This window comes from Phyllostomus discolor, chromosome X (genome assembly GCF_004126475.2).
Source record: "Phyllostomus discolor isolate MPI-MPIP mPhyDis1 chromosome X, mPhyDis1.pri.v3, whole genome shotgun sequence".
In the NCBI taxonomy this organism is placed as follows: Eukaryota; Metazoa; Chordata; class Mammalia; order Chiroptera; family Phyllostomidae; genus Phyllostomus; species Phyllostomus discolor.
Window position 1 is genome coordinate 39955073 of NC_050198.1, and position 20636 is coordinate 39975708.

Genomic DNA, 20636 nt, shown 5'->3' on the forward strand with positions numbered 1-20636 from the left:
GGGAGGGATACCACATCCTCCTTCTCTCACCCTATACCTTAGGGTAGTTGTATAATATCCTAAGTGGATAGTAAGTGACAGTTGGACCACTCAAGGTGCACAAGCTCCACCTGGGGTTGCAGGTCAAGTTCAGACTTGCCGACTTGTCAGAGAGAACTTAAGTAGCAGAAAAGAACTCAGCAGCTAATAGCAGGCTCCAAATATACTGTGACAACTGCCCTTACCCCAACTGCATTTTCTCCTGTATGTACCTGTGACAACACCAGCTTCCCCCATCCAATGGGAAGATCAGCAAAGCAGCCCCTGCAGGGTGTTGAATGCATAGCTCTATCCTGGCCTGCTTTGGTCACAAAAGGGACCACATAGGAGCCATTAGGTTAGGAGTTCTGTTGCAACTGCAAGGTCTCCATCAAAAGGTACTTGGAGGTGGGTGCTTTGACAAATGTAGGCTGCAGCATGATGCCCTCACCCTTCCTTCACAGGGCTTTCTTGCTCTCTATTCTGCACACCTACATGGGCAAAGGAGATTTTTTAAATGTTTTTTTATGAAGACCCTTCCAATGAAAATACATGTGGACACATTTTGGCACCAAAATGGCTTGCTATGTTTTAAAATATTTTGTTTCAAATGTCTTGTGCAAAAATGGAAACTAATTTCAAATGTGATGTTATCATTTCCCATCTGTTTGAAAACCATGGATTCAAATGTGCCAGGGTGATGAGGAGGGCAATACCCAAAGCCGAGGGCAGGGAAGGTGAAGGTTTGGAAGCAATGGAAGCCAAAAGTTTCCTGGGCTCAGACAAAGCTCCCTCCCAACTCAACAGAGAAGAAACACAATGACCCATAAGGATATTTGCTATTATATATATTTATTTTCTCCTTTTGGCTATTTACAAAACTTTATTTCAGCATATTTTTCAGAAGCATAATTTTATGTTTCTTCATGTTATCCTTCTTTGAAGTCAGAACTGGTCAAGTCTTTTTCATGCAAGAATTTACATTTAATATGAACAAAGGACACTGGTTATTTTGTGGGGTCTTTGCTGCTCTGCACACTTTTGTGGGTCAGGCCATCCAGGGCATGGGGGTCTTATTCCTCTTCCCTTCTTGGTGTTTGCTGCCTGGGTCCAGCACCTGTCCTGGAGACGTACATGTGTGCGTGTAGTTTTACTTTATTCCATCTGCCTCCAGAATGACACTGCCTTGGCTGCCTTTGGAAGATTTCTTTGGCACTGTGGTCAGTTGCACCACACCTGGTCACCTTCAATTCTGCTGATGACTATTGACCCCAGGGATACAATCTGGCAAGATGGTGGGTGCAAAGTCTCACACATGTTGAATTAGCAAAGGTGAACCTGACCAACTGGGGCTATTTCATAATTGAAATACATGAGAGAGAAACTATAACACCCTCGCCCTCCCAAACCTGAAGACCCAACACTGATAATAAAGATTTTATATTGATCACAGGACACTATACAACAAACACGAACACACTGCACTTTGTAGGACAAATCACAATTTCTTTGATGTGCAGCACCACAGTAGGGTACCATGCAGGTGGATAGCTTAACAAATGCATTCATTAGTTAATAGTTCAGAGGGTTAGCTCTTTTATGTACAGAATAAGGAATGGCCACAGTCTCAGCAAAACAGCTCTAAATATGCAAAGAGTTTGCAGCCTTGCTATTAACAAGATGACATGGATTGTAAGAATACATTTGACAAGCTCTGGTATGACCCAACAGATCATCTGTTATCTCTGCAAAGGCACCCCACAATGGCAGATGGAATGGGCGAGAATTTGGAAGGAAGCATGTCACATGTCCCCACAACAAAATGACACTTTGGGAAAATAGACAGTATCTTTCCCATAGTAGTGATGGAGAGGGGATTCTAGGGAGAAAGTTAATATGATAGTCCATGTGAGGAAAAGAAAGGGAAGGTGAGTAGAGAAGTAAGTGGGGGTTGCTTCATCCCACACTCAGCAACATTCTCCCCTCTTCCACAACTCCAAATATCACCACAAGCACTCTCTGATTGGCTGGGTCTGACAAAGGCTCCATGGGCTGAACCCCAGGAGTGCCTTATTAGATGCTCTGGATTTCCAGAGTTACTTGGTGTGAGGGGTGGAGTGGGAGGGGATATAGGCAGCCAGTTAGAGGAGGGTGTGCCTGTACCACTGGGGACAGCTGAGGAGGGAGCTCAATGACAATGCTGAAGACAGAACATACATAGAACATGACAAGAGAAGATCTGGCAATTTTCAGGCTAAAACGGCCAACTCCATGGTAAACTCAGAAGGTTCAACTTTCTGAAAAGGTGTCATTGCCAGACCTCCACCTCACCTTGACACTTAACTTCACACAGTATGAGTTGCAGTAGAGTTCAATACATTGCAGCACATTAGGGCAAGATATTCTTTTTAAGGTATACTAATATATCTAGCTACATGGATCTATAAGATATTTACAACTGGCCTCTGTACCCTTCTTCAGGGTTTGAGGTCTTCCTGTGCGTTGCTGCCAGACATATCTTAAAACCCCTTTTTTGTCCCCCACTGCTTCAGTCTCTTTCACCAGTATGACCTCACCCTAAATGAGCTGCTTATTTCCTACAGGGCTCAAAGGCCCTCCAGGATCCTGGAAACCTAAACCCAAACCAATCAACCAATGTTTAAGCTTTTGTGTAGTCATGGTAGGAGCTTCATATGTAGGGTCATTGCTTTCCCTCCAACCTGGATATCTCTGTGAGGGGTGTCCAAAAAGAAGCAATCTTAAACATTCCAGTGGCAACTTTCTTGTTCTTATCTGTCTTACAAGGTTTGTTGGTGTGTGTGCATATAAGTGTAAATGCATGTGATTGTGTTTGTGAACATATGTGTGGCTGTGTTTGTGCATGTCTGTGTGTGTATGTATATACTGATGAAGGTGAGTGCCCAATGTGTGTATACATGTATGTGTGACTGTGTAGGTCTCTGTGGGTGTGAACATGTAGGAGGCTATATTTATATGATGCCTGTATAGAAAAGAAGAGATGACAAGCTGGGCTGAACTAGGCAGTCAGTCCCTGGCGCTCTTTGCATTTCTCTCCTTGGTCAGACTTCTCACCCCTTTGACTATCTCTTTCCTTGGAGGAGGTGGAAAGAGGAAGTTCCAAATCCAGGGCTGAAGTTCAGCCAACAACCATCCCAGGGTGATTACTAAAGCGCCCCTGCCCTGAATGGGCCCACCATCACAGTCCATGCCTGCAGCCATCTCCCAGGCACCTTTGGTTCTCTGCATCTGGTTGCTAGCAGCCAATTCCCTGGGCCATTTCCTCACATCACCCACCTGCTTGGGGCTGCCTCCAAGGTCAGGCTTACAAGGTGACTGGAATAAAGGGATGAGTCATAAAGGCAGTAATATAACCATCTCTTCAGTTCTTTAGCTCTCTATATAATACTTTTGTTCTCAATGCATCTTCAAGGTATCCCAAACATATCCTTCCAGGACAATGCAAAATGCTCTTCACTCCCAGCTCATCCCACAATTGAGCACTCCTACCTCAAGGCACTAAATTATCACTTCCTAGGACTCTAGGACTACATTCACTTTTTCTGTGTCTTCTATCCAGGAGATAGCACAGATTGGTGGAGGGAGAAAGACAGGAGTGGATGGGGACTGGGAGATGCTGCTCCTTGGAATAGGAATTGAAATGAAACAGTTAATCAGCCTGGCCAAAGAGCTCCCCCTCCTTATGTGGGAACAGGCCAAGGGAATTCTGGTGGTTCTAGAAGAGCCACCAAGAAGAAATACATATGCTTTCAGGTGTATTTCCTTTCATACCCATTAAAATCAGATAAATAAACATAGGTATGCACACATGCACTTGGACACACAGATTACACTCATGTGTATATGCGCAAGCACATACATACATAACTGACAAGTTTACACACTCTTTCATAGGGGTGTGCACAAGCATATATGTATCCACACATTGTTATATATACACTCTTATACACACCAATAGAGATTTACACTGATATACATATAGCTATACAGCTTCTTAAATAGTTGTATGTGCACACAGAACCACCTTGATGCACACACACACACCCTGTTATACACAGAAACACAGTTAAAAGGGGAGGTGGCTGAGGGGTTTTAGGGAAGGCTGCCTAGGGAGGAAGGAGGCCCATAGGCTGAGTGCTTGGCAAATTTTGTTCCCTGTGGCCTCCATCAATGAGGGGAGTTGCTTGGCAAGTTGAAGCACAAGCTAATTTCTAGTTCCCTTAGGAGCCCCACTGTGTGGGCAGTGACCATATTCCATATGTTCAGTTTACACTGGTCACCAGCCTATTCCTGCAGACATGCTCCAGGTGTTATAGAGTTAGGTCTGGTACATAGCAGAACCTTATGGAGCACCCCATTTTTAAAGGGGAGGGGAGAAAAAGGGAGCACCTCAATTGGGAGAGTTGAGGACAAGAAGAAGGAAGAGTAAGTGGGGTGGCTCTACCACTCACTGGCTGCACATCCTTAAGCTCCATTTTTTCCCCTTGGAACACTGAGGACAATGTGCTTTGCCTTTCCCTGGCTCACAGGGCCTCTGTGAGGGTCTGACAATGTGATGGATCAGTGAGCTCATTGACACTATGCACTGGACAAATAGAAAGGATTAGTATAGAGATTCACAACAGTTGTTCATTTGCTATTCTAGATCAGATGGTGAAGTAGCAGGTCAGAACTTCCTTAACCCTAGTCTTGTTTTACCAAGTACTTGCTCTGACCAGTGATTAACTTAGCATCTGACCTATACAGATGTACTAAACTACCTATTGCCAAGAGTTCTGAAGCAGAAATATAGACAGGAGAAGTTTCAATTCCTCCAAAGATGCCAGTTCAATTTGGGTAATCCCCAAACCGACATCACTCACCCTCTGCAAGCTCCTGCTAGGAAAATGCTCTCACTTATCCTGACATCTTGCTAACATCTTGACTACCCACCTACATTCCACTTCCAACCCTGTGCTACAACAACACATTCTCAAAATACAACAGAAAAATAGTAGGGAAAGTCACTTTCAAAATTCTTCAATTACCCTAGAGCTAGTCCCCTGCACTTCCAAACCAGAGCTGCCCACCTCCCGTGAACCCTAGCCCAATCAAGCTTGACTTTCTTCCCTAAAACCCTAACCAGTAGGTGAGCAAGGATCATAATCCCTAGCAGGAAAAAGAATTAAAAAAATTAATGAAAAAAATCAACACTTCAGGAGGACAGAACAGCCCCCAGAAATGTTTGTGTGCAAGGCTCAGCTCCTTCTTCTGTCCCTCAATCTGGCACCTCTCTGTCCTCTCAACATTTCCAGGGGCTTTTCTATGCTGATTAGATGTTAGAAGTCTTTGAAAAGGTAACAGTTTTTTAACAGAAAAGGAGAATCAATGAGCTATTTACCCTCAACCCCTCCTCAATCCCTTTCCTTCAAGCCAGAACACATTCTTTCCAACTACTCTCCACCTTATGTTTATAGAAAGGTAGAACTGATTCGACTGCCCAAATAACAAAAAATAAAACAAAGAAAAAAAGGCAAAAATAAAACCAAAAGAAACTGTGAAAGGAGCACAGCACAGTGTCCCTGCTGCTCTGGGGCATTATGGGACTAAATGGCATTGTATGGCCAGTAAACAACATTGAACACCACAAAGGCAATAGGGAAGATGATCCGGGACCACTTATCAACCTTAGAGACATAGTCAGGGTCAAAGAGATCATACAGAAACCTTTCACTGAAGGAGTACCCAGGGCTCGGGGGGCAACTATCACCAGACTCTGAATTACTGTCCTCGTCTTGATCGAAGCCCATGAAATTGTCACCATCACGGCTCCAAGTAGTGTCATCATCATGCTGGAATTGCATCCTAGGGTCAGGGTAGCCACATTCAACTTTGACATCATCAGGCATGCTAAGGAACTCCTCAGATATTCTAGGTATCTTACCAGGGTTGCAGCATGCTTCTTGCACACACCTCCGGTTGTGGACATGCAGGGCCTGCTCTGAGGTGGAGGAGAGATCATTCAGGCTTTCTCTGATGGCCAGCCAGGACTGGCCTGAGAAAGAAGACAGTGAGCTGAGGCTTTCTGAGGTGGCCAGTGGGGCCTGCTCTGGAATAAAGGTCAAAGAGTTGAGGATTGTTGGGCTTGCCTGGTAAGCGTGCAGTGATCTAGAGGGAGGAGAGCCACCTTCATCTTTGATGTTAACCCGATTACCCTTTGAGGAGACAGTAGATAGACTCAAGAAGTCAGTAGACTCAAATCCTACATGTATAAGCACTTTTGGGGAGGGAGGAGGGACGGGTCCTTCTTCATCAGCACTTGTAATGTGATTGTTGATCTCTTCCACTGACAGAATCTCCTCTTCTTGGGGTCTCTGGTGTACATGGGGCTGAGGAACAGGACCAAGAGGCTGTTAGCATGTAAGAGAAGTCCCTGGTGGCTGCCAAACCTGTGTTACCCTGGGGCAGCTGCTCCCTCTGGAGTGTTGTGGGGGAGACAAAGACAAGGCTTCCTTGGGCAGGTGAGATGGGGTTCTTGGTACAGGAAGGGGTGGTGCTTGAAATTAAGGTAATGCCAGCAGCAAAAGCCTCACCATGGCTTTGGGAGTCAAAAGATCAAGGGGTAGGCCAGCCACTATGGTGTCTGTTTCTTTCTTTCAGCCTACCTGTGCTCCCTTTCCCTCTGGCTTCATTGCTTACCCTTGGAAGTATGCTAAGTAGACTGGATTTGAAGGCCAAAGGTCTGGGTAAATCTAGCCCTCCACTTACTAGCCTTGTGACTTTGGACAATGACTCAACTTATAGAGATGATAAATTTTTCTATGTCTCTGTTATCTGGTATGTGTATGTGTGTATTAAAGGAATTACTAAAAATGTGAAAGGGTCAAGTGCTAAGCTTAGGCTAAAGTATTCAGAGAAAGCTGATTATTAGTCAAAATATCAAACCTGCAGGCTCAATACCTGGTAGCGATAGCGGTTCATAATTCTTTGGGCTCTCCTATGTTGCCTATGATGGCGCCGAGTTCCTCCTCGGCTGTAGAAAAGATAGTTGATGAAGACATATTCCAGCAAGGACAGGAACACGAAGAAGAAGCATGCAACCATATAGATGTCGATGGCCTTGATACAAGAAAATTGGGGGAGTTTATCCCGCAGATGTGAATTGATGGCATTTAGGATGAGCATTGAGGTCAGACCTATAAACAACATGACACAGGTGAGTGAAGTTCTTGGCAAGCCATTGGGCCCACATCATACAGAAAGGGAGCAAAGGACAATCTGGGCTGGGGAGGGCTCTCAGCAAAAAAGTCCTTCAGTTCTCTAGGCTTGAGGGCCTTTGCCTTTTGTTCCTGCTGCCCCATCTTTACACCCAGCCTGTGCTTTGATGGTTCAGTGACTTTCCATTGCTCTTAGGATCAAGTTAAAAATCTCCAGCTATGGTTTCATGGTGATTTACATCCCCAGCCCCATTTTGTCCTATAATGGCCTTTTCCCCTTTTGCCTTCTAGTCCATAGGCATTTCTTTATTCCCTCAATATTAACTGAGGCCATGTCCCTAGAAGGTTTTGTGAATCCTAAAATATTACAGGAATATAAAGTTTTAGTGTAGCATGTGCTCCTAAGGAAGGAGGCTGAGGACTCTGCTTCAAAGATGGTGAGGGAGAAACTAGACAGGGATCTGAGGCACTATTCTTTAGGATGGGGCTAGATAAACTTAGGAGCTGATTTCTTAGGTCCCTCCATGGTACTGCCCAGAAACCTTTGATCCTCCCCATTGCTTAGCCATGAAATCCCAACTGCTTAAACTGTATTTTTAAGGTCATCCCAAGTCATCCTAGGCTTTTTTCTGCTAGTTTCTCCACTTTCTCAGCTCCTGCCCCAAGTAATCTATAATTTAGCCCCCTTTTAGGGCTTCTGTGCCTTTAGTCGAGCTATTTCCTCTTTTAGAGAATGCCAAGTCTTGTGTCTCTGCCTCCTACAAGTCTTGAAAACCCAGTTTGTGCAACACTTTCCTGGTGCAGTTTTAGCCAAGACCTGTGTCATTTCCTCCTGGACTCCAATATTATCTGCGTAAGCATTCCACTAGATATTCATTGAATGCAGCTCTTCTGGGAACTGTCTGCTGCCTAGTAGGGCATTTTGATATGTTGCTTAATCACTGTTTGTTGTGTTGCATTTCTGATCTGTATTTATGACTTGTCCATTCATTTATGTATCCAGAAAATAATGAATTCTGGTACTTTGGGCCCAACATATGAAGACCCCAGCCCTGATTTTTTTCACACCTGTCTCCAGTGTTGGTCTCCCTGCTGAGGATTGGCTAAGTAACTGTACAGATGCCTGTTGGGTAGGGCCCATCTTGTTTCCTTTCCTGTGCAGTCACACACTATTCCTAATACTCTTCCCTTACTCTCAACTTTTTTCTGAGTGAGATGACCCAAATGCCTCTCTGGGACTGGGAGCCAGGGAGGATAGTACCTACCCACTGTCACCCTGGTTACAGAGAATTTATAGTTCATCCAAAATGTTATCCAAGAGCCAGTGGTGATGAGGACAGTAGGCCAATAGATTTGCACAAGGTAGCTGAGAATTCCTCTCTGGACCAGAAACCGCAGTATCAGGCGTACATAGGAACCTGGCAGGGAGACATACTGATATCAGGGTGGCAAGGTTAAGGGGATTTTCAGGGTAATGTAGAGAATGGAGGAAGAGAAACCAATGGGCAGTTCAGCCTCTAATACTCCAGCCTGAGTAGTCTGCCAAACTGACCACACTTGCTGCCTTTAGGCCACTGGCAATGGCACGTGTCAGTAGACTGCTATGGCAGAGCAAGCCTGCTTTCTTCTCCTTCCTTCCTTGCTCCACGTCAAATGAAGTTTTGAAATGGGAGAGACATGACATATCCCAAAGCTTCAAAGAGATGGAGGGTGAGGGGTTGGCCCTGAAAGGAGGCCTGTTTTTATCAACAAGAGCATGAATCCTTTACACCTGTAGAGTGTTAAATCTGACCAAGTGTTTCCATACCCATTTCCTTATTTACAGGGGGTAAGCAACTTGGACTTTATGAAGGGATTTTGGAAGCTTCCAGAAGCAGAAGGAAATAATAAAAGAGGCAGTGCAGAGTGCAGAGGTCTGAGGCAAAGGTCTCAAGGAGTTTACTAGGGTACAATAAAAAGACAAGATACAGGAGGCAGGAAAGGGGTCAAACCCACCTGTGTAGAAGCGTTCTTGTTTGCTAGTTACTGTCTTTCCCAGGAGGGTGAACTGAGGGATGTGTAGCTTCTCAGTCCCCTGGACGGCATTATCATCACCTTCCCAGTATAACATGATGTCTTCAACTGTGTAGCCATCTGGGAGATGGAGAGAAACAAAGTCAGTCAATCTCAGAAAACAGGCATAGACAGATTTCACATCAGAGCAGTCTGGAATCCAAAAGATGGTCAGAACCTGCACTTTTAGGGCTTCCTTTGTGTTTTGCTGACTCTGAGCATGGACAAGGGAGGAACTTGGAAATAAAATTATCAGTTTGGAGATTTTTAGCCAGGAAGGAAAGCACAGCAAAGATATGTGCTCCTACCCACTAGCTGGTGCACAATTTCCCAATAGCAGGGTACAATTTCCCCATTGGACTATTTACACCTTAGAGGCCGCCTTCTCCCAGATACCATATCTATCTATCTGTCTGTCTATCTATCTATCTATCTATCTATCTATCTATCTATCTATCTATCTATCTATTGTCTATCATCTATCTATCTATCTATCTCTCTATCATCTATCTATATTTGTCTATCTAGTAGAAGAGAAAGGGAGAGGGAGGGAGTAGGGGAGATATGCCATCCCTCTCACTATCAAGTCTGTCTTTGGTTTCTTGATGGTCACAACCACAGGTAGGGAAGAAGGGGCCATAGAAGATAGACATACAGCTCTCCACCTCCAGCTTGCAGGTCTGCTTGTCCAGAGGGAAGTTCTGAAGATTCATAGAACAAGCTGCTGTGGTAGTGAGTCTGCAAAGAAAAAGAAAAAGGAAGGGAAAAGTGAGTCTAGCCCAGTCAAGCAACCATTCTTAAGAATACTGCAGAGGTGAAAAGGAAGAGTTATCCCAAGGACTGACCCATCCCAACACCTTCCTATATTGGCTGCATTAGAGCTGGGCCCTCCTTCCCTCTCTCCATCTCTTCTTTTTTTCTTTTCTTCCTTCCTAGAGGAAATCTGAGTGGCAGTTGTATAGGGAGAAGAGAGGAAAATTTTATGTGACCAAGAAACCAAGAGATACAGCAGCACTTGAACAAAGAATACATGTATGGCATGTCAGGACACCTCAGGGTGTCAGAAAGAAAAGGGCCCTTGAGGAAACTGAATGCAGAAAAAGAAAGATGGCTCTCTTGCTAAAGAAGCAGTAAGGCTGTTAAGAACAGCTCCACATCTGCTGTGCAGTGGTCATATGCAGTCCTCAGGTATGGATGTGAGCAGTGGCCCAGGCGCATCTTTGGCCATGGAAGCTGCTCCCACCCCACAGTGATCTCATCTCTGTGTATATGTCTATGAGGATACTGTGGACTATAACAATGACAGTAAGTATAATTAATTGGATAGGAAGGATTGGCATATCTCAGGGATGGGCCATGAAGTATTGGACAGGAGCTACAAATTGCCATGTGTTGGGTTTGTGAGAGGAATCTGAGGAGAGGTCTTGGAGAAGCCAGGGAAATGGGAGGAGTTACTGGTGGAAAGAGGGTAATTTTTAAAAGCTCTCTGCAGCCTCAGCTGGGTGGCTCTGCCCCATCCCTCATCCTGCCCTCCCCAGCTGTTAACCCCAGGCTAGTGCCTTTCAACCCTTGAAGTGATTTCCATTTTGCACAGTGGGTATGGTGTGTGTATGTGTGCCCCTTCTGTGAATCCTCCTTGCAGTAGTAATCAGGTGAGGTCCCCTTTAAGTGAAACAAGTGTGACCACTGTTCTGTTCCCTGCAAACTTTGTTGTTCTCTGGCTCCAGTGCTTTGGTCCATGGGAAAGTGGATGGAGAAGGAAGAGGGAAACAAGAGACAGAGCAGGAGCATCCTAGAGAAAGAGACCCCCAGAGATAGAGCTGAACCCTGGTAGCTACCTCTTGGAGAAATTTTCTGAGCTAAATTTCTGTCATGCTTGTCTTAAGAAATGGTTTATAAGAGATGATGCTATGAGGAGAGCCATGGTGGCCATCTGCTGTGCTATAAATAGGTCAGTGAGGAGTTCCAGCATGCACACATTCTGTGTGTACAGGGCCACAGACAAAAGACCCATATGGCACACCCCTGGGCCCCTACATGATGCAAATATGAGCAGTGGCAGAGGTCAGTCCCCCTCCCCCTTTCATGGGCTTCAGAATTTATCTGTCTCTTTCCCTCACTTCATGGGGGAGAAAAGACACAAAGATAAATAACAGAATGTATTAAGTGCTAAGGCAGAGGGAGAGCTCTTCCAATTGAGAGAATCAAGAAGGAATTTTTGATGAAGAGGCATTTCAGTTAGCAATTGAATGATGGCCAAGATTTAGATTCACAGAAAGGGCATTTCCAGACAGAAGCAACAGCAGAAGCCAAGGTGTGGGGACAGAACAGCCAATGATGTGTGTAGGAAACTGGGCAGGATGAGTATGGAAACAGTGCAAGACAGGTTTGAAAAGCAATGGGATCCTCTGTGTGTCCCTTAGAGTGCATTCGTGGGTTTCTTAGTGGGAAGGAGGGAACCTGCCAGGAGGGTCCTTAGGCTCCTGGGGAACTCACCGGAGGCCATACTGAACTGTTCCATCTGGATGAAGCTGAAACATCCGATTTTCCACAGTCATTTCATGCACAAAGGCATCCTTGCTATTTAGAAAGTAGCAGTCAGGGACCCACAACTTCTCAAGCATCCGATAGTCCAGAGTCAGGTTCAGGTTAGTTTCATAGTATGCTAAACGTGGATCTTTCCAGGTCTGATGAAAAAATACTGTGATAGTATAGTCCTAGGGAGAGAAAGGTAAATCTCAATTGTAATCGAGGTTGTTCAGCTCCCTGTTTTCAGAGAGTGTGTGTATGTATGCAGGTGTAAGAAATACATTATAACTACAGATGAGTACTGAAACATATGTAAGTATGTTAAATGTCAGCTATTTTTAAGTTGTTCAATTACAATTGTGCCCATTTCCCCCCATTACTCTGTCTTACCCTACCCACCCCCACCTCCCACATTCAATCCTCCCCCACCCAGTTGTCCTTGTCCATGGGTCCTTTATACATGTTCCTTGACTTGACCCTTCCCCTACTTCCTCCTCTTATCCCCTTCCCCTCTGGTCACTGTCAGTTTGTTCTTTATTTCCTTCCATATCTCTGATTATATTTTGCTCACTGGTTTTGTTGATTAGGTTCCACTTAAAGGTGAGATCATATGGTATTTGTCTTTCCCTGACTGGCTTATTATACTTAGCATAATGCTCTACAGTTCCATCCACGCTTTTGCTCCTTCTTTCTTTCTTCTGTGTAGTATTCCATTGTGTAAATGTACCATAGTTTTTTGATCCATTCATTTACTTATGGGTACCTAGGCTGCTTCCAGCACTTGGCTATTGTGAATAACACTGCTATGAACAATGGGGTGCATAGGTTCTTTTGAATTGGTGTTTCGAGGTTCTTAGGGTATAATCCCAGGAATGGAATAATAAAATGAACCTCTGGTAATTGAAATTTAGGTTAAGTAATAGAACATTACCAAGAACTTTCAAGCTTCAATGTGTCTCTTCCAGAACATATTTCCCACACCTCCCAACAGTAACCATTTAAATCTTATATTTAAATGACAATTCCCTTGCTTTTTGTTAAGAGTTTACTGTCTATGCATGTATTTCTAGGAAACATATTGCTTAGTTGGACCTATTTTAAGATTTTTTCCCAATGGAATCATCCTATGTATATTCATAATTTTCTTTCATTCAACATTGTATTTGTGATATTCATTCAGATTGATGTATATAAATAAAATTTGTTCACTTGCACTGCCTGCATATTAGATAATATTTTCTTATGTAAATATACTATATGAACACACTATTCATACCAAAATCATAATAAGAACTATGAAGTGAAAGTTCCACATTACACCTGCCTCCAAGAGCAGATGGGAGTTTCCAATTGGTGTTGTCCGACTTTTGATTTTTGTCAGTCTGGTAGACGTGTAATAGGGTCTCATTGTGGTCTTATTTTGCATTTCACCGATTAATAACAAATTCAAGCATCTTTTCATATGTTTGTTTGCTACTTGATTACCTTCACAAAAGTGAAGTTTCTGCTCAAATGTTCTGATCATTTTTATTTGTTTTTTAATATCCTTATTAATCCACAGGAATATTCCAGGTGGTTTCAGTTTCCAAAACCTACTGTGTTTTTCCATGTGAGCTCTGTTGCAGGTCAGAACAATTGGAGTTGGCTTATGACCCTGCCCCTTGTCCCATGTAATTTGTCCCCAGTCTTATGGATGGAGTTGGCACACTTACCATAGTCATTTCTGAGATATGGTCAATACTGGAGATATACATAGATATTCCCACAGGCACAGGAGCACCTACAATACAGGAAGACCACTATTACATGCAGGGTAGGTAAAGGGTAAAAGCATGGGCTCAGGAGCCATGCTGCCTGGGTTTGAACCCCGTTTTTGACACTTACTAGCTGTGTGACCTTAAATAAATTATCTAACTGCTCTGAGCCTTAGATTCCTCATGAGTAAAATGGGGATCATTTATAGCACTGATCTCATAGTTAATGCAGGCCAAGTACTTAGAGCAGGGCCTGGCCTTTGACACACTAAAAGGAAGAAATTAGGGCAATGTAAACAGAAAATAAGGTGATGAAGCATTTTAGTTATAAATGTTTTCCTGATTGGAACTCAGGAGTAATGAGCCCCAAAACAAAAGCTAAGATTTTTGGGTGTATATAAGCATATTTGTATAAGTGCATGTGGGTGTCAATGTTTGAGGCAATGTGTTTCTGTGTGAATGAGTGTGTGAGCTGTGTACATGAATTTAGGTGAGCATGTTCACACGTATGAGTCAAAATGTGTTCATGTGTAGGTGAATGTGTCAGTGTGTATATAAGTATATGTGAGCATGTCTGTGTGTGAAAGAATGCATGAGCATGATTGTGTCTTTCAGTAGTAAATGTGAGCACATGTACAAGTGTGTAGGCATGTTGTGTGAGAGTGAATCTATGAGTGGGTTCATGTGCAAATGAATGTGTTTGTGTGTTAGTGAGTGAATGTGAGACTATGCGTGAGTGTATGTGAGCTTGTTAACATGCAAAGAAGTGTGTGAGTATGAGTGTATTTGGGAGTTTATCTCTGTGTGTGAATGTGTGTGTATACATGTCACGTATATGAGCAAATCTACATATATTCATATGAGTGAATTCATGAACATATTTCTGGGCTTACATATATAGCATGTTAATAAATATTTAAGCATATGAAATCATGTAGGCATGTTGGTGTGTGGAAGTGAATATAGGAATGTGTTCATGTGCAAATGAATATGTGAGCATTTCTGCATTTGTGACCTTGTCTGTGAGCAAATTTGTATGTTCATGCATGTGAGCATGTTTGTATGTGAGTGAATGTGTGACCATGTACATATATGAGTGGATAGGACTATGTTTGCATGTATGGTTATTTAAATATTAAATATTTTAATGTTTTTGAGAGAGTGCATGTGTGAGTATCTCCACAAGTATATTCACATGGATATGTGAGTGAGGGTATGTTTGTTTGTGAGCCAGTGAGTCTATGAGCACTTTTCTAGGTGAGTGAATGTGTGACCATGTGCATGCATTAGAGTGTACTGTGTGGGAGTGAATATGTGTGTTGTCTGTGTAAGCCTATTCATGTGTTAGCATATTTGTCAGCATGCCATATGTGAGCAAATACATGGTTATGTCTGTGTGTGTAAAGTTGTTGTGTTTACATGAGTGTATGTGAGTATGTTTGTGTTGAGTCGATGTATCTGTGTGTTCATATGCATGAACATGCTCATGTGTGTCTCTGTGTGGGCATGTCATGTGCATGTTTGAGGGAATGTGTGTGTGTTTGTGTGAACATTTTTGCATATGTGAGTTGATTGGTGTTTATGTGAGTGAATGTTTGGGAATGTAGCTGAACTTATGAGTGTGTGACTGTGTTTGTGTGAGTGAGCATGTTCATTATTGAATATGTGAGTTTATTTGTGTGTGGCCTTGTTCATATGCAAGAGATCAGTGTAATAAGTGATCACACTTATACACTCAGACTCCTCACATATATGTGAGTGTATGTAAGCATGTTTATGTACTTGAGTGAATGTGAGCATGTCTGTGTAAGCGTATGCGTGTTTATGTGTGAGTAAATGTGTGACCATGCCAATATGCAAGTGATTCTATGAACATATTCATGTGTGTTAGTATGTTACTGTGCAGGTATGAGTGAAATATGAACATGTTGATGTGTGTGTGTGCAAATTGGTAAATATGTGGACATGTTTGTGTGTATGAATGAGTGTGTTTATACATGAGTGAATGCATGAGCTTATTTGTGTGCAAGCATGTTAATGTGGGAGTGTGTGCATTTGAATGTGTGAGTTCCTAAATGTGAATGTCTAAACATGTATGTAATTTTGTGAGTGTGATTGTGGATGTGAGCATGTGTGTGTATAAATGTGTGAGCACATATTAATTGTGAGCATGTGCATGTGAGTGAATGTTGGTGTGTACATATGTGTGAGTAAATCTATGAGTGTGTTGAAGGGTTTTTGTGTGTATTAATATATGTGTGTTTCTGTATCCTGGCTTTTTTTTTTCAGGCCTAGGTGTGAGTGCTGCCCACTCAGATGTGAACAGGGAGTGAAAATATGTACTAAACTATAAGGTGCTGTGGAAAAACACATTTTTATTGTTTCCTCATTTGCTTAAAGCTGCCTTCACCCAGCTCCACAGCTAAGCCATTATTCTATGTGCATTACATCACACTACTGCTATGGAAACATGCATGACACTTGCAATTCAGCCTTCTGGCTTCACTGCAGGCTGACTACCCCAGAAGCTGAGCACCAAAGTGGGAAATATGTAATTCCTATTCCACTGCTTCAAAAAGCAAAGTGCTATTGGGAATGAGTGTGTGAATGGCAGCTGAGAAGTCAATGGGCCTCTGTGTGAGGGCATAGCCCAGACTCCAGCATTCAGGATTATTGTGAATAATCCGTAGCAAAATGCTCTGTAGTGACAGGGGTTTCTAGAAACAAAGTTATTTATTATAGACTTTCAGGTTTCCTACATGCCTTCAGAGGATGAAAGCTGTGTTAGGCAGGTATCAAGCCCCAGAGTGGCCAGGCAGCCATCCCCTCACCACCTCACTGTACTGTCAGACTTCTCATCTTAGACCATTAGTGCCACTCAGGCAATGCCAACCCTTAAAGAGCATAGCCCTGTCCAAGGGCACCCAGTTAAAGGGGCAAGTGGGAGCTGAAATGCAGTCACCAAGTCTTGTGTCCTGGCTCAAGGATGTAGCTCTGTAACAAGGGGACCAGGGACCTCTTTTAAGTTTATCAACATAGAGGGGATACCTTATGTGCTATCAGGGGCTCAAGATGAGAACTTAGCTAAAGTATCCCACATCCCTGAAAACATAACATAAGGGAGCAAGAAGCTTCCAGATAAAGTGTCTAAATGCTCTCTCTGGGTTGATGGCTTCAGCCCCATATCCCATTGCTGTCCCTCCTGATGGGCTCAGGAAGTCAGGAATAGTGGGAGAGGGTAACCACTTCCCTCACCTGGGGAATTGTGCTGCCCTAACTCCTCTTTCTCCCTAGAATCCATCAGAATGCCAGAGGAAGACAAATAAATAAAGGAATGATGATGATGTCCCATTTGTTCCTTCACTCCACACCTATGTAATGCCAGGTTCTGGGCTAGATGAAGTCCTCAGGGACCTGCCTTTGACAACACTGTGGGGTCAATTTCTCTTTCCCAGAAAGAAGCAACTTTGTAAACTTTCCCTGGCTCCTCCTCTTCTCAAAGGCATAATATGGCTCCCTATTGAAGCTGACCACAGTTAGGTGTGGCCTCTGCATGCGGCAGGTGTGTGTGGCCTTGAAACCCCATTTCACCTTAGATACAGAAGGGAATCTGACTCTGTCTAGTGGGAGGCTTTATAGGTTGTCCTGGGTTCCCCCACCCTGAATCCCCTGACCCAGCTATCCCATTGATTGCTTCCTCCCACAATATAACAGCCCTAGACTTAGAGCCTATAGTGTCTCCTTTTGTGTAAATGCTAGAAGGTCCTATGTTGTCCTGGTCCTCTTACCTTCATCTACTGCTTCGCCAAATCAGGGGCCCATCTTTTCTCATATGGCACAGTCTGCATGCTTATAAGCTTAGTGTATAGCCCAAAAGGCTAGGCATCAGATATAAACAAATCCTAATTAGCTCAAAATATGGTTGTGGGGGGCCTTGGAGATATTGTGAACAAGGCACACCTGACAATCCTCAGAGGTTTGTCCTTGCCCCTGCTCCCTCCCTTTGGCCCTGGGTGCTTTCAGAGATGGCATCTTGAAACAGTTTGGTATACTTAAATGACTGTTGATCAGCCTTTACTGAGAAACAAGAGAACAAGGAAAAGAGAAAATGTGGTAACTACTCTCTGACACCCACTGGTGTTTGGTGTGACTGATTCAAAACCAGCGTCATGCAATGGGATGCTGACTATGCCTTAACACCTGAATTCCCATATTGAAAGAGCTTGCCTTCTGCTCTCTCCACTTCTGCTTCCCAGTCCCAGTTCACACTCACCTTGGATCCTGGGGCTGTACCTTTTGTCCTCATGGAAGGAGCACATAGCAAAGGGGACACTAGTGAAGTCTCTCCACTCTAAGCTTACTCCAGGGTGACCATGTTGGTTTTCAACGTGTCTCCCCAGGCAAATCACAGCTACACCCCTAGCACTGCCCCCCCACCCCCCACTGGTCTACTACTACAAGGGAAAGTCCCCACAGTTGAGTGCCCTTTATGGTGGAGGCTTTGTGTATTCAAAAGACCTCTATTCATATGTATAAATGTGACCCATTAGCATTTATTAACCTACTGCAGTGTGAGGGGTCTATTTCTACCACCTGTAAGAAGTAGAGTGCTCTGACTTAGCCACTCTGTTTTTTAGCTCCTTCTCTGTTCCTTTTAGAAGAAATGTGACTAACCTCTATTTAATGTACCCTTTATTTTGTTTGTCCTTGGTTTAGGTTTCCTGGGTGTTCCCTGGGCCAGAAGATACTACTCCTGTTATGTGGGTTGCCTGTAGCTTAAAGGCCCTGTGATCTAGGTCAGTTGCCCTTTCCAAGGTGGTAGGTTAGGTAGAGACATAGGGAGAAACTGATATATTGGCGTCCTGGAGGTTCACTTTTTTTGTCATTTCTTATCTCTGTGCTTGAAATCTGAGTGCTAGGCTAAGGAGTTTAGATTTTATTTGGCAGTTAAATAAAGGCATCAAAAGTTCCTGTGGTGAGTCCTGGCTAGGTAGTTCAGTTAGAGTGTTATCCAGATATGCCAGGTTGTGGGTTTGATCCCTGGTCAGGGCACTTAGGAGAAACAACCAATAAATGCATAGATAAGTGGAACAGCAAATCAATGTTTCTCTCCCCCCGTCTCTTTAAAATCGGTAAATAAAAAAAATTTAAAACATTTCTGAGGTGTTTAGGCTGAATTTCTAAAAATCACACTGACTGCAGTGTGCTAAATGAAATGAACTTGGTGGAAGATAAAGGTTTGGGGAGGAGGAGCAGAGGCAGCAGTGCCCAAGACTGGGTGGGTGGGTGAAGTAGACAAGACAGAGAAGACCATGCCCTTAGTTTTGAACTAGCTGAATAGGGAGAGTGTCCAGGGTGCCCAGAATACGTGCTCAAGCAGAAGAATTTGTGCCTTCCCCATATATGGGGCAGAAAACTCTAGTCTGAGAAGCATGGCCTGTGTTTTGTCTGACAAACCCATTCCTGGGGTTAGCATTTTTCAGCCACAGCAGGAAGTGCGCTTCAAGTTCTCTCTGTGCCATTGTAATGGAATGTGTGTGTGTGGTGGTGGGGGGCAGAAGTCCTCTTGCATAAGAAGGTAGAGAAGTGGGGAAAATTCCAGGGGTAGAGCAAAAGGCCTGGAGTTCTCCCAGTAGGTCTCCAAAGGGGAGAGATATTAAGTGTTGAGCCAGAAGAGTGCCACTGATCAGCTTACTAAGTGGGGCTGGCTTATTGTATCTCAGCTCTGTTACACCTAACTTGAAGGCTTCCAGTGTCTGGATGTGTCTTACCTCCAAAATTTGGTCTCAGACGGGCATCATATTGCGATAACACCCTGTCCAAAATCTTGTGAACCACAGCTTCATTTGCACAATTTTTGCTAAAACAGAGAAGTCATCAGTAAATGTCTTGTTGCTTCTCAGAGAACAAAGACCAAAGAACATGCCAGGCATCAACTTGCCAGGGCCTTCCCTTTTCCTACACACATGCAGACATGTACAGTCATACATGTATGCAGCTCTCCCTGCTTCCCTCCCTCCCCACAGTGAGTCAGCCAGAAGAGAAGCAGTGACGCAGACTCCTCTCCCCGCCTCCCCCTCCATAGCTTTCATCCAGAGGATGGGGCACACAGATTGGATCCCTGTTACCAGGCAGGATTCTGGGTGGGGAAGAGAGGAGCCTATAGGAGATGTGGAGAGGGGATGGAGTAGGGAGGTAGAAGCTCTCAGATAAATGCATTACTTTAACCCCCTAAGGAGCCTCACCTTAACATCAGCCTGGATACAGCTTTCTGGGTTGGTGGGAATCCTCCCAGGGACACACAATTGCCCCAGGAAATGTCATATTCTACTCTCAGTGCCCTCTTGAGCTGAGCCAACCAGTTTACATTCTTTGGGTCAGTCATATTATTCCTACCTAGGCTAGGACTGGGCATTTTGTTATCACATCTATGTGAACCTTCTTTTTGTACACTTGTTTTTAAGACTTGGCATATAGCATATGACACAGAGACAGGGTCTGGCTAATGTAGCCAGATTTATGACCCTCACCCAATGAAACCATTTCAGATTCTTGAGGCTCAGATCTGTCTTCCAAAAGACTTGTATTCTGGGAGCTGGTATTTCTCTGGCTAAGCATATGTTTCCAGCCTAGATGTGTTTGGAGTGAACATATGTAAATGAACCCAGCTCAGCCCCACAAAGCTGGCCTTTCCAGAAGTCTCTGTTGTGCTCACCCAATTCACCTAGATTTTTGGTGGGTCTCTTTTTCCCAAGAGGAACTTATGAATTAGAAAAGTCCTAGGTATCACTCTGACTATTAGAATCCGTGATGCAATGACCAGGGAATATCAGCCCCTGTAAATCTCAGTGCGCATGCGCATGTGTGTGTGTGTGTGTGTGTGTGTGTGTGAGCATGTTCAGTAGCACAGTCTGGTATGCTGGGTGGGGGGATGAGGCCACTGAAGAGTTGTCTGCTGGAACCTTACCCAACTACCCCCCTTTTTTTCTGAATACATGTTCATTTCTGGTTTGCCATTAAAAATTATTTCCAATCACCTTTAATGACA

General features: G+C 43.8%; 1 protein-coding gene across 1 annotated transcript; it reads right to left on the reverse strand.

The window, feature by feature from the left end:
* Positions 1-853: 853 nt before the first annotated feature.
* Positions 854-19477, reverse strand: GABRQ (gamma-aminobutyric acid type A receptor subunit theta). Its single transcript, XM_028522507.2, has 8 exons — positions 19360-19477; positions 13547-13614; positions 11802-12022; positions 9961-10043; positions 9249-9386; positions 8519-8671; positions 6997-7232; positions 854-6425 (listed from the first exon to the last, which is right to left on the reverse strand). The coding sequence occupies exons 2-8, from the start codon at positions 13586-13588 to the stop codon at positions 5643-5645; spliced, it is 1656 nt and encodes a 551-aa protein (XP_028378308.1). The 5' UTR covers positions 13589-13614; positions 19360-19477; the 3' UTR covers positions 854-5642.
* Between the last annotated feature and the right edge of the window lie 1159 nt (positions 19478-20636).